This window comes from Etheostoma spectabile, chromosome 22, assembly GCF_008692095.1.
Source record: "Etheostoma spectabile isolate EspeVRDwgs_2016 chromosome 22, UIUC_Espe_1.0, whole genome shotgun sequence".
In the NCBI taxonomy this organism is placed as follows: Eukaryota; Metazoa; Chordata; class Actinopteri; order Perciformes; family Percidae; genus Etheostoma; species Etheostoma spectabile.
The window spans coordinates 10,553,828-10,567,592 of NC_045754.1; the positions used below are offsets into that span (position 1 = coordinate 10,553,828).

Consider the following 13,765-nt stretch of genomic DNA (forward strand, 5'->3'; position numbering starts at 1 on the left):
TGTCTCCAGACATGTACAAATCAGAAAACAGAAAGACTGAAAGAGGTCGTGGACAACAGCTTAGAGTTTAGGCAAGAGTGCAGAAAAAAAAAATGGCCAAAAGGAAAATACAGTAAGTTTTGTATATATACACACATGATCTAATAAGACATACATAAAAAAATTAGGCAAAACACATAAAGGCTGTTCATCTACTTTATCACATTACATCTGAGCACCTCATGTTTCATGTTCTAAGAAGCCAATTCTCCACCTTTAAACACGACTGAGCCTCTGACATGGACGATTACTATGAGAGAAGGTGACTTTCACAAACATGTTAAAGGCTTAAGCATGGAATGACCACAAAATAAAAATCCTCAGTAGACAAAAATAATAAATAAATATAAAACTTGTGTGACAAATACTGGCAAATGGTAAAATCTAAAAAACTCAGATTTATATGTATATATTTTTTAAATCACGCATGGAAATGTACATAAAACAATTGTTGATTATTGGTTTAGAATCGAAACGTTTGAATCTGAATCGGAAACAAATTGAAAGGTGCGCAGAGATTCCCACCCCTATGTTATAACTTGGTTTATGTATGTAATATCTGTGGACAATGACATTTGATGAATAATGGCTCAATATAACAGCACACAGGTTGTAGACAAGCCCCATGGTTTCAAGTAAAAAAGACCTTAACATATAAATAATGATTGCAGTGCAAAACTCCATAACACACAGTGTTGAGTCTATGTTCTAGGACTGTTGCTGTATCCCCACATGTCGGCAATACAGTATGAAATATTATCCTAACTGATAGAAACGGTGGGTGATAGAAAACTACCATAGTAAACCCAAATTATTCAATGGAGCAAAATGTTTCTTAGATAATCTTAAAGATCCCTCAAACAAAGTTGAAAGCCAACTGCTGGCTGTAGCTAATTTTATTAATGATCGTATTTAAAGTAATAGAACTGAGAGATAATCCTATTACACCTTAAGCAAAGGAAACCAAGGTGTTACATATCACTTTCCAATTCATTGAAAAACACTGGCCGACAGTGTATGTGCGAAAGCAACAAATCCCTTTGAAACCCCCCCGCCTCTAATGAATAATCCAGGAGTTCATGTCAGTTCTCCGATCAGTGGTTACCATTTCTCTCACACAGGATGGCATAACCAAAAGCTACCCGACTCCTGCTGTCACTCCAATCAGTGGAGGAGACCGTGAACTGAAGGTCTCCAAATGGAAATGCCTCCAGAAAGTACTACCTCTTTAATTAAGATTCATCCGAGAAAGAAGTGGGCCGTGTTTACCTCTAAGCCAACGGCGTAATGGAGGACGCTGACAAGCAGGACGTGCTCCATCAGCAGTCTGTCAGGCATCAGGGACGGGGTGACGCAGGCTGCTAGTAGCACCTCCGTTAGGGTATCATTCATGTCCTTCCTGCTGCAGCTCATGTACAGCTCCTCCAGCTGACCACTGATGGACGCCATGTTGGGCTCACTCAGCCTGAAGAAGTTAGAAAATGGATGAAATATCACTTTTAAAAGAATTGCACTGGTAAACAGAGCAAACAAAAGACCCAGCTCAGAAGTCGGGCGTTATTTTGACTACATTAGCCAGCAAGATTTCATACAGCCTATATTTATCTTTTGTACAAATCCATTCATATTTGAAGGCTAAATTCTGCTCTTCTGAAATGTTCTACAAAAACCTGCTTCTTTTATCTATCTTACATTATTGTAAAATTAATATCTTTGGGGTTTTGACAGTCCGTCAGACAAAAACACATTTTTAAGATGTCACCAACAGCAAAATAGACAAACAAACTTAAAACTTGAAGAGGAAAATATTCTGGTTAATAAATCAGGTTTTATAGGATCAGAAGGAATTGACAGGGCACCCTAATACCTAGGAAAAAAACTCTTAGTGGTTTATACAGTGTCCCAAAGTGCATGGAATTTTTCAATTTTGACTCTGGCAAAAATATTTTTTCTTTAGCATACAATGTAAAATTGTGTTGTTTACTACAGTGAATTTTTTTAAGAAAAATTGTATAGAAATGGTAAAGCAAAGCTTTGTAACTTTAGCCGGAAAAAAATAAAATAAATGTTAAATTATAAATGCTAAAACATAGAGTAAAAGTTTTACAATTAGAGAAATTTATGAGCTGGCATACTGACTTAGTAACATAATTTACAAAACAAAGTCTATATATGTAATGTTTGGTAATATTAGGTAACATTAGCCATCAGGGTGAAGCAACAAAAAGTGAACAATTGTGAGTATGAATACAACTTTTGATTAGTAGGAGGGGGAATGTGCTGTTGCTTACCTGTTCACCAGACCTTTCACATTCCTCTTCAGTTTTTCAAGCTCAGCTTTGCGTTTATCATCTCTGGTGCCTCGCAATTGAGGCGGCACATACTTGCCTGCTGAAGAGGTGACCTGGACATTGGAAGATGTATCTTACCATTAGATCCATTTTGCAGCATCAATGCTATGACAATGGTAAACAAAAAATTCTAAACTCACAGTTTTTGACTTTGAGCCTGATGCAGGAGTGTCTGCTTCTTCCACTATTTCTTCTTCATTTTCATCGTCTGAGTCAGCTGCATCACTCTCATCCAGCTCCGCCTCCATTTCCTCCTTCTCCTCCTCTGCTTCCTCCTCATCAACCACTTCATCATCATCCTCATCACTGGCCTCCTCATCCACTCCATTTTCATCGTCAAATGAGTCCATATCTTCATCGCTGCCCTCAGTCGCCATCTCATCTCCAGGTTCTTCATCTGACAGCTGAGAGTCATTCTCATCAAGCTTTTTAAAGTTCTCCTTAGCCATGTCCATGTCGTCATCATCATCGTACATCCCCACAGCCGATGAGCCAGAGTCAAGCATACCTAGGATGTAATCAAGTCCATCAGCCACAAAGGATTGAGGAAGACTTTTCTTGTTTTTTCTCTTGTTTAATCCCAGGTAGCGCTCTAATTTCTTTATTTCTCTGTCCTCGTCCTCATTTGCCTCCAGAAGTGCCTTTTTTCTTGATTCTTGAAGCTTATTGATCTTCTTGCCTTTCTTGGAAGATGATGGTGTTTTAGAGCTGTCTGATTTATCTGTAGGAGTACTACTGGGCTGTGCTTTTGACACTTCTGTCTTTGTTTTCTTCTTCTTCTTTTGTTGTTGTTGTTGTTGTTGCTGCTTCTCATCAGCTGGTATTCCTGAGTTTTCGCTATCATCCAGAGGTAAACTGATGGGCTTCTTACCCTCATAATAACTTTTCATCTTGGCTTTTTTCATTTTTCGCTTTTCTTTGCGCAGCTCCTTTCTGCTTTTCTTTTTTACAAATCTCAAGCCATGGTCATTTTCCTCTTCTTCAGGGCCACTTTTACTTTTAATAAACTCATCTACTGCCACCATGTATTTCTGTAACACAACATTTCCCTTCTTCTTTTTGCTGTTCTGATTCCATTTGCCCTTCATCTCTATAAATTAAACTCCAGATACTGACGTTAACTTTAACCTGCTAACGTTACTTTTCTTTCAAACTGTGGCTAGCTAACGTACAACCACTCAGTTTAACGTTAGCTAACACGCTAACGTTAGGAACTACAGAGGGTTTAAAACAGCTTACAGACGTACCAGAAAAGCACAGGATGAAAACTGTTGCCTATTTGAAACAAATGAATAGTTTAGCTAGACTGCACATGTATCTCCATGAGGACAATTTGTTGACCCCCGATTTGACCATTTCCTTCCAGGGCACGCAAAGAACTGGCGCCTGGAGATGACGTACTTTATTTTGGGGCGTTTTTAGCACGGAGCAGTTAAACTGTGATGCATTCATGTCACAACGGAGTATACGGAAAAATGACTTTCTGACTGGGAAAATTCCGGAAAATTCAAGTGATTGCCCCCTCAATGCCCTCAAGTTGGAACAACAACTTGGAAAGTCGGAAAAAATGTTCCTTCATTTACTTTTCATATTCTTTATTGCAAATAAATTATTCTTATTATTATGGTGGCATTTAAAGAATGCAGACTGGGAGAAATAAGTGGTCCAGTGTTGCCCTTAAACAACATCATCACAACCTTAGTTAATTAATGAATATGAATAATAGCAAACTTTTTGGGGGAACAGGGATGTTTTAAAAAAGACACAAATTCAGAATAATTCATTAGAAGACCTTCTGAATGAAATTACAAATAGAACATTATGTTTAAACCAATTCTGGAAAAGACTGGAACCTTTTTTATTAGCGTTAACCCTGACAACAAGTGAGGTATAGCATTAGAGCATATTTGAGTGGTTCTAGGGAATGTAGGCTATGGTGCTCCAACAATTCTGGGACAAACACTAACATCATTAATATAACGCTTCAAACTGGAAATAAACATGGGAAACAGCTTGTTGTTGTTGTTTAAACGATCCGAGCATTTAAATACAACACATATTCTTTGTAACGTCCACGTTTTTGTTCTTCCACATTTCGACATAAAAAGTCGGAAGAACGACTTTCCAATATGGGATACAGGAATGGGACCATCCGAAGAGCACGTGAATGCAGCACTCTTCTACCAGTCAGGGCAGTTATATTTCACTGGGAGGAAGACACTGGAGTTGTTGCTGTTGGTGCCAGTTGTGCGAGCTAGCATGTAGTGACCTGTAGCCTTTTTTAGCATTTGCAATATGAAGAATGGAAGAAGACGATGTTACTATCAGAGAGCAGAATTTCCACAGCCAAGTTCGAGAGTACATCGTAAGTAACGTTAACGTGCGGAGCGGCTAGTCAAGGCTAACAGGCTAACAACGTCCTCTACTGCATAGTGACGTTAACACTAGCTAACGTTAGCTTCACCTGTCACTTTGACACGGCAGAATATTATCTAGCGTTAAGCTTTATAACAACAGTTCATGTTATGGTTCAATCAAAATGATAGTAGGACAGACTTGTAATAAATACTTGTACGTTTCACTTAGAAGATATTTATGTGGGACATAGACACAATTTCCCAGTCTTTACTAATGCAGTAGCTTAGTAGGGACCGGTGTTTCGGTTTAACTGGTTTTTAAGTTAACTGGTGATAGAGGCAGATGTGGTGTAGGCGTGCCATGAGAAACTCCGCAGAAATGATTACGTAGGTAGCTGCAGTGATGCCTGTTTGAAATACTGCAAACGTCAATAAATCGTCAAAATGTTCATGCTGTCATTATTTGTGTCATAATTGTGTTTAAAGTGTTGGTGATGACGTTTATTTAAACCTTCTGAAGTGTTTGCTGACTCTGCAGATGGAACACAAATAAAGACCGCTGAAATAAGCAGAACAGCGCTCAGTGTGCTCCGATTAACTTGTGTCACAACAAGTACTACCATCGGTCATAGGCTCATATCGATTCATTTACACTTACAAATACCTAATATTTAACATGGGCAACACAACAGCTGTGTTGTAGAAAATAAAACCAAAGTTTCCACACGTCAACATGGTGCACAAATTCAAACTCAATATGCAATGTAAGATCTGGGTCGTGTTAAAGGAAATACATTGACTCAATGCTGTGACTTAAGGAAACACAATTTGGTGTCCTTTAGTTTATTTCAATAAATCACAAATACACATCACTTACATAAATGGTTACAAAAAAAATACACAAAGTGTCACTTCATGCAGTGTCATCATAACTTGTTAATACTGATCAAAAAAGTTGAAGCTTTTGCTTATTACACCAGACCCTTTTTTACATTCTATATTATTAGGGCCCTCATGATATTATCAATTTAAATAAAATGTATTAATAATTTCTGTATTTTTATACATCACGTGCTAAAATTAAATAAATACTTGCAAATTACTGACATGCAGCACTGATCTTTATAGTGTACCCCTCACCCCTGATTTTAGTTGCTACACCTGTGCATCCACTTAGTGCAAAATCAATTACACTTGTGTTTCATTGGGATGAAATTGTGTACAGATTAATCTTAAGAAATTCTACTGTAATATAGTACTGTCCAGGACAAATAGTTTTTCATTACGCTTAATTTTTTGCTTTTAATTAATTCAAGTTCCAAGTTTGAAGTTGTCACATGAACCAAACCATTGAAAATTGTTTAAACTTTCGTAGGAACAGCAAAGTGTTGACAGCAAAGTGTTCTTTCCTTAAGTCACAGCATTGAGTCAATGTATTTCCTTTAACACGACCTAGATCTTACATTGCATATGGAGTTTGGATTTGTGCACCATGTTGACGTGTGGAAACTTTGGTTTTATTTTCACAACACAGCTGTTGTGTTGCCCTGTTAAATATTAGGTATTTGTAAGTGTAATGAATCGATATACCTATGACCGTGGTAGTACTTGTTGTGACACAAGTTTCGGAGCACACTGAGCGCTGTTCGGCTTATTTCAGCGGTCTTTATTTGTGTTCCATCTGCAGAGTCAGCAAACACTTCAGAAGGTTTAAATAAACGTCATCACCAACACTTTAAACACAATTATGACACAAATAATGACAGCATGAACATTTTGACGATTTATTGACGTTTGCAGTATTTCAAACAGGCATCACTGCAGCTACCTACGTTGTGGTCTTCGTTCTTGCGACGGCATCACAAGTTAATTCAATAACAGTAGGCCTACTACAACATGGATTATGTGTTTGATATCTGTTACATTTCAATACAGCCTGTAAGTAAAACATAAGCTACATATGAGGTTTACACCCAGCTGAATGCAGATGTGGCAACATGTGCATCCGCTCAGATTACGTTGTGATAGCCTACATAGGCATTTATAGGCTAGATGTAATTATATTTATGTAGGCTACGATGGGTTATGTTAAGTTGCAACCTTACAATCACGTTCCTTAATGTGCAGAATGCCTACTCATTCATCCAGATACAAATGATACCTCTCGCTTATTGAAACGCATATTGCATATAGCACAGTGTAGAAAGTCAATCTTATGAATGTCTGAATAGTTGCAACATTATAGTTAGGAAACAATGCAATTTCAGATATGTACAATCCAATTGTTATAGATTTTTTTTAAGTTTAGATATCCATAATTACAAAAACATTCCAGATAGTGTAATTTAAAATTCCAAACTTACATGCCTTAAATATTACATACATCATGCTAATGATGATATCTGAGTTGGTGAGTCGTATATAAAAAATCCCATTTCGAAACATAGAAGTTAGGGTCAATAAATAACAGATAACATGAACTCCCCCGCTAACATACATCGACACATTTATTATCCAACAGTATGCCTATATAATACACAGTTTTTACATTTCAGAAACGTGCTTTAACGGTGAAGTGTTATAGTCACAAGTCGATCGGGGTGTACCGTGACGTGCAGTAAGAGACACAGTCGCCAGACACGGTTGATATTTCGTACAGACACGGCAAGTGTTTGCATAAATGTCTGTCGGGGCAGGATTAATGCTCAGCAACTCGTTTTTATCGTAAAGTTTCACAACACCGACAAATATGTGAAATAGAAGGAAAGCGATAATGTTTATTCCTGGTTAGTCGGAATGGGTCCTGAGAGACCACGCCTACACCACATCTGCCTCTATCACCAGTTAACTTAAAAACCAGTTAAACCGAAACACCGGGACATCTCAACTAACGTTACTTCAGTGTCCCTGAACTAACGTTAGAGAGATCAAATCTTTATTTTTGTATGCCCTATTTATATTCCATTTTCCAAAACAGTTTACAGTGTAATATGCGTGGTTTGCAGCGCAAAAGTTTCACGTGCAAGAAAATATTGATGTATGGTGCAGAACTGATTCAAGATCTTATTGTCTTATGAAAAACAACGGTTTAAAAAGTTAAACATCTGTTTGTGAACAGTTATACTCAGGTATAATATCATTAGCATTTGAAACCTGTAGATGCAAGGGGTTCCCTGAAGAGAAAAGGCTTTGCTTGTTATGTGATTTAGTGAATACAAAGTTTACCTTAATTAACTCATTTTAATTTGTCATTGAACTTTAATTTGTATTTTAAGAAGGCCATCTTTTTTGTGGTAGATATTGTTTGTATAGCTCGGGACAGCAGTAAGAGTTCTTTGCAGTGTACTATTATATGTAAACAGTTATCCTTTTGTCTGACAAATGTCTCCCCTCCACAAGTCCATGTGGGGTGGCCCCCTGTACCTGCATGTGACAATAGATAACTAATAAACAATTGTCAGAGCCTTGAATTCCTTTGGCATGAACTACATTGTTTTTTTAGAGTGTCTTGATGTCTAGCCATACTTTCATAGATAAAAACAATGTAAGTGATACAGTTCAAGAGGGGACACTTTGACTGGGGTAGGTTTCTTGATTATTCCTGACAGACACTTTTGGAATATAGAAAATATCAAATGTCTGTAACGAGCAGACACGCTCAACAGCTCAGCTTTAGCTTGCACATTTTATCCCAAGCATCCCTACACCTGACTCTCAGTATCTCATATCAACATTCTTAAAGTAAGATGCCTGCATGATGCTTTAATGGTACTGTATCATTTAACCTTAATGTTTATGATCAGTCAGCTTATGGGTTGATTTCTGCGGGGGCAACATTTGATGTATTGCTGCACATGCTTTTTTTGTAGCCGAGGTTACTTTGGGTTAAGTTTCAAGTTGGGAAACATGACACAGTGACAAGATGGTATGCACTTATTAGACCTGAAGTGTGGGGAACTGTTTGCTCCGCAATGGGGTCCTACTGTAAAGAGTGACTGAAAAATGCACAGAATACCATGTTACTGTGAGTAATCAGATTAACACAGGATAATGTGTGACTAGTTTGTAGTTTGGTAAGTGATTTTATATTCCGACGACTACCTCCAAACAAGGATGTAAAAACATTATCAGGCTGTCACATGCTTTTGTAAACAGAGCTGCATAATGAGATGAACAAAATTGTAAAGATGTTATTGTCCTTGACCTCCTAACTTAAATAACCACTTTTCTGCTATAAAGTATTTTACCATTGGGAGACAATATAATGTGTACTTCCACTGACTGATTGTGTTACTATTTCCTTCCACAGTCACATCCATGCTAATGTAAACATTTGATAAACCTTTTGTAAAAACCCAGTGGCGTACATGGCCTTGTATGTATTGCTGGGGCTTTCAGCAGAAATCTATGTCTGGTAATTGGGTTTTATATAATGCCTTAAACTGCATCAATCCATGTTTAATATTAAAAACATGGGTTGATGCAGTATTGTAGGGCTGGGTACCAAATTCAATACTTTTTAGGCACTGACCATATTGCCTCCTTAGTATCAAGTAATTGTAATTATGTAATTTCTTTATTGTTTGAATGGATTTTATAAAATTGGTATGGTTCAGGAACCGGTGTTGAAGTCACGGTATTGGCACCGATATTAAAATGTTTTGAACAATGCCCAGCGCTACTGTCTAGTAACATTATTACAGTGCATGAAAGCATACTGATCATTTCATCTACTTGCAGGATCTTTTCTCAGAAAAGAAGTAATTACTGTCCCTTACCTCCAGCTTGAGTTCATATATCATGAAGGTGTGAAATACTGTTCCTAAGTTGTTCAGGGACACTTGCAAGCTGCTTGCAGGAAGGCACATTTGTTACTTGCTTCTTTTCCTTTGCTTAAAGTGTCATTCTGTATTTGTTTTGGGGAAAACTTCGCTAGTTGCGTTGACTGGTCTGCTTGTTATAGGGTATAGCGTGGGGTCTTAAAAATAGCAACGGTATCAGTCTCAATACTGTCATAAAAAAAAAAAAAGATGGCAAGTTGCGCACAGAGTGACCTGGTTTCGATGAAGAGCGCGACTTCTGCATTTTGGCAGCATTTCGGGTTCCGACCTAATGAGAAAGGAGAGGTGAGGGAGAGGTGTTTCAGTATTAGGTTTCGATGGCTAGGGGTAAGGGCTGAGGGGTAGGGGTAAGATAGAGAAATGGGATTCAGCCTTAGTGTTTGGTATTCAGTTTCTGAACGGTGTAGGCACAAGCCAACAGTTTAGTGACGCGGTGTGAGCCTTATGTCATAATTTTTAACCGCAATGAAATAGGGAAGAGGTTTGACGGTATAAAAATGTGGATACCGCCCAACTCTACTTGTTACTTTTCGTTATCTCTCCCAAACTGTTCTATTAAGTCTGTGACAGTTTATCAGCTTCATGCACCTGATTCTGTGCTATTCTGGCTTTTCCTGGACATGGTTTTGCTTGAGCCCCTGTCACCACAGTGTTGTGGCTTGCATATATATCAGCTGTCTTTCATTTGAGAGGGGGACTACAGGTGGTAAGAAAAACATTTTTGCTACAGCTGTCATTTAACAGTATAGACCTCCCAGATTGATTGAGGATGTTTGGCATTTCTTTTTAAACTTTGTTTGTCTGTCTGAAAGGTGCATGGTCTGCCTGGTGTCTGGCTTAGTCATCTCATAATCCCAGCTGGCCCGTGATGAGTTGTGCAATGTTGACAGGGTGCAAAGTGCTGAAGTGGGAGCTTCTAACATTAGTTATGTCTTGGTCACTGTCATAGTAGAAGGGGGAAATGTGGAATGTGATCCTTCTGTAAGAGCATCCAACTTGTTTTGAGGCTGCAGTTAGTTAATAAATTGCATGCAATGGTAATTTCTGGACCAGCTTGCATGTAGCGTTGGTGGCCTAATTACTATTGTCAGCTAAGACAATGATGCATTGCTCACTGTTCTAATCAAATAAATTAGTCATGTTGAGTTATACTGCTTAGTACAGAATTATTTGTGTAATAATGCGGAAGATACTTTTAACAGGCCTAAGGAAATGTACAGTTATTTTTGGACAGCAAATGTGCATTTACATCCTGCACAAATACTAAGTGATCAAGTATTATTAGAACATGGTAGAAATTTGATCCAGGTCCCACACTGTGTTCAGGTTATCACATCAAATCATCACATTGTGCCGGGTTTGAACATGACACTGTAGATCAGTATTGTATAACTCAGTGTGGGCTACGCTGAAATCTTGCAGCGTTTAATATATAACCAAACTACATTATATATAATTTTGTATTATCAGGTTTATACAATTTTCAGTAAAGCACAACAATCCCATACTCTTTGTAGTATGGAACATGCTGTAACAGAAACAGGAGCAGGTAAGAGAAATCTGCTCGGTGTACTGTAGGTAACTGTTTACCAATGATTGTCAGTGCTGATCCATCTACAGTCCTGCTAAGTCCTTTACTAAGATTCTTATGTTGTTGTTGTTTCAGATTTGCTTTCTCCTGTTTGCCGTCCTCTACATTGTGTCCTACTGCATTATAACCAGATACAAGAGGAAGAGTGGTAAGTAAATCTTTCCACTCTGTGGGAACAGAAATCAGCACGATTTCATCGTCTTAAAGCTTCTGTAACACTTACACAGCGTCGATGGTGTCCATGGTGGACCTATTTTCAAAGCTACCATTGTAGAAGTTAGTCAGTCTGTATGGTTATGGTGTGTTTGCTAACAGACAGAGCCCTTCATTGTGTTTTGACTGAAAGGAAGTCATGGCCAAGAAGGCTTTAGGTGTATGCGTGAGACACCACACCCATTCTTGTAGAGTAATCTGCCACAGTCAAGCTCTGTATTAGTGTGAACTGTATTCGCCCTAAGTAGCTTTAAAGGCTGTGGCAAAATGAAAACAATTTGGCACTGTAACAATTGTGACTGGGCAGGTTATATCAGTAATGTTGTATTATATTCAAACATTGAAGACTCATGGGATCTTTACAGGAGGATATGTTTTGTTCTTCTGTATTACCTCTGACACAGCATTGTATCTACACCAGGCAGAAAAGACTGAAAAGGTGACCTAGTTATGAAGGAGAAAACAAGAAGGCCCGGGCAGACATTTAAACCCGTATCCCATTTTCCCAGGACATATTTAGTATGTCCAGGTCACCTAGGCTTCCCTTGTCTCATTTTGAAAGTAGACCACAATGCACCAGAAATCCCTTCTGGAGTTTTGTACAGTAGCAATCTAGGTTGCTCTTCTCCTTAAACCTGGTGTTTTGGTAGCCCAATCTTTTCACTTACAGTGCAAAGAAATTGAGAAAAAACACTTGCTACAACAGATACATCAGTGTGCCCCCAAATAGGAAATATAGCCATGCCACTTTTTATAGTACGATGTGATGTATGAAATGTGCAACTTATACACCTCAAGCGTCACACTCTAACCACCTTGTGACTGAAGTGGTTTGGTTTCCTTCACAGATGACCATGAGGATGAAGATGCGGTTGTCAATAGAATATCGTGAGTAAATCTGATTTCAGTTCATTCTTTTTTCTTTCTTTCTTTGGAATAATGTATTTTAGAAATTGCGGCAAGCATTGAGTTAATTAGAAATTAGTACTTTTCTGTTTTATATCACAGGTAAACATGTTTGGGGTTTTGATTGTTGGTTGGACAAAAAAGATGTCAACTTGGGCCTTAGGAAGTTTTCTATCTAGAAAAGGTTCAATAATGAAAAAAAATATTTGTTGCAGCACTTTTACTAATGACGTATTGCATACATTGAAAAAAAAATATTTGCATTCATTTACTGACTACTACTAACTCTGAATGTCTTCACGCTGTGTCATTAGCTAGAACTGTGGTGGCAAGTGTCTCTCACGTATCTCTCAGTTTAGAGTCGCAGCACTCATCACACTCAAGGGTGCCTGTTGTATCCACACCATCGTGCATGCCTAGGTCCAGCTAAGCCAAATGGTACCCAAGGGTTCAGTTAAATAATTGAAAGCATTCCATTTAATGAGCTCTTTTAGTGACATGGTAAAGTGTGGACGTTGTGCCGCCCTAATGAGGACCACTGAGCAGATGGTTACTCCCATTGGCCCAATCTGGAGAGCCACTGCCTCTGAATCTCTAGAAATTGCAGGCTGCAGAAACATAGCCAGTCCATGTCTTTTTGTCTTAGAACTAGGGCAGGGGTGGATAAAACTGATGGGTAGAAAGATATAGTAGAAAGGATAGATTGATTTGAGTGGTCACTGTGACTGAATAAGTTAATTCCCCACTTGCTTTTGTTTATTGATTTTGTCACACTGTAAACCAAGTGATACTTTTGTCTTCCAAAACGAATCCTCCAGTAACCAAGTAATGTAACATAATCTAATATTTAAAAAATGTCTTTAATGCGTTGTAATTCTTAGTTTGTATCTCGACTAGTCCTAACACTTTTGCGTGTGTCTGTTTGTTTGATTCCATTTGCAGATTGTACTTGTGCACCTTCACCTTGGCAGTGTCGGGTGGTGCCGTCTTCCTACTGCCTTTCTCAATCATTAGTAACGAGATCCTCCTCTCCTTCCCCAAAAACTATTACATTCAGTGGCTCAATGGCTCCCTCATTCACGGTCAGTGGATCTCACATTTCATTTGTCTTTTTATTTTGTTGAACTAACCAGTTTTATCTCCCTTTTTTTGCTCTTTTGTCTTTTGATTAAACTTCTTTTGATTTAAAGTCTTTTAATTTCTGCTCTTCAATGAAAATAAATATCTTGGAATAACATTGATTTTAATCATTATTAACTATTTACATGGTTAAAATCAATACATGTGTTGATTAACATGCTGTGCAAATTGCAATGGACCCACGTACATGTTGGTTTAAGAAACGGTTGTGTTTTTGTAGGTAATTTAACTTATCGGAATTGGACAGCTATGTGAAGTTATTACAGTTGTCCAAAACTCTAGTCTGGCTATTACCAGACCAAGCCAAACTCAATAGATTTGAGATTG

General features: G+C 38.1%; 2 protein-coding genes across 3 annotated transcripts in view; one reads left to right on the forward strand and one right to left on the reverse strand.

Annotated features, from left to right (window-relative positions):
• The window catches only part of nom1 (nucleolar protein with MIF4G domain 1), an 8,121-nt gene extending 4,643 nt beyond the window's left edge, over positions 1-3,478 (reverse strand). Inside the window, exons 1-3 of the mRNA XM_032504120.1 lie at positions 2,531-3,478; positions 2,331-2,443; positions 1,309-1,504 (exon numbers count right to left, since the gene is read on the reverse strand). Of these exons, the coding sequence (XP_032360011.1) occupies positions 1,309-1,504; positions 2,331-2,443; positions 2,531-3,478 (1,257 nt within the window). The remainder of the gene's footprint in view (positions 1-1,308; positions 1,505-2,330; positions 2,444-2,530) is intronic.
• Positions 3,479-4,494: 1,016 nt separating this feature from the next.
• lmbr1 (limb development membrane protein 1) overlaps positions 4,495-13,765 on the forward strand; it is a 35,692-nt gene continuing 26,421 nt past the window's right edge. For both annotated transcript variants that reach the window (XM_032503880.1, XM_032503881.1), the window contains exons 1-4: positions 4,495-4,755; positions 11,255-11,327; positions 12,241-12,280; positions 13,241-13,380. In XM_032503880.1, coding sequence (XP_032359771.1) covers positions 4,693-4,755; positions 11,255-11,327; positions 12,241-12,280; positions 13,241-13,380 — 316 coding nt within the window. In that variant the 5' untranslated portion in view covers positions 4,495-4,692. The remainder of the gene's footprint in view (positions 4,756-11,254; positions 11,328-12,240; positions 12,281-13,240; positions 13,381-13,765) is intronic.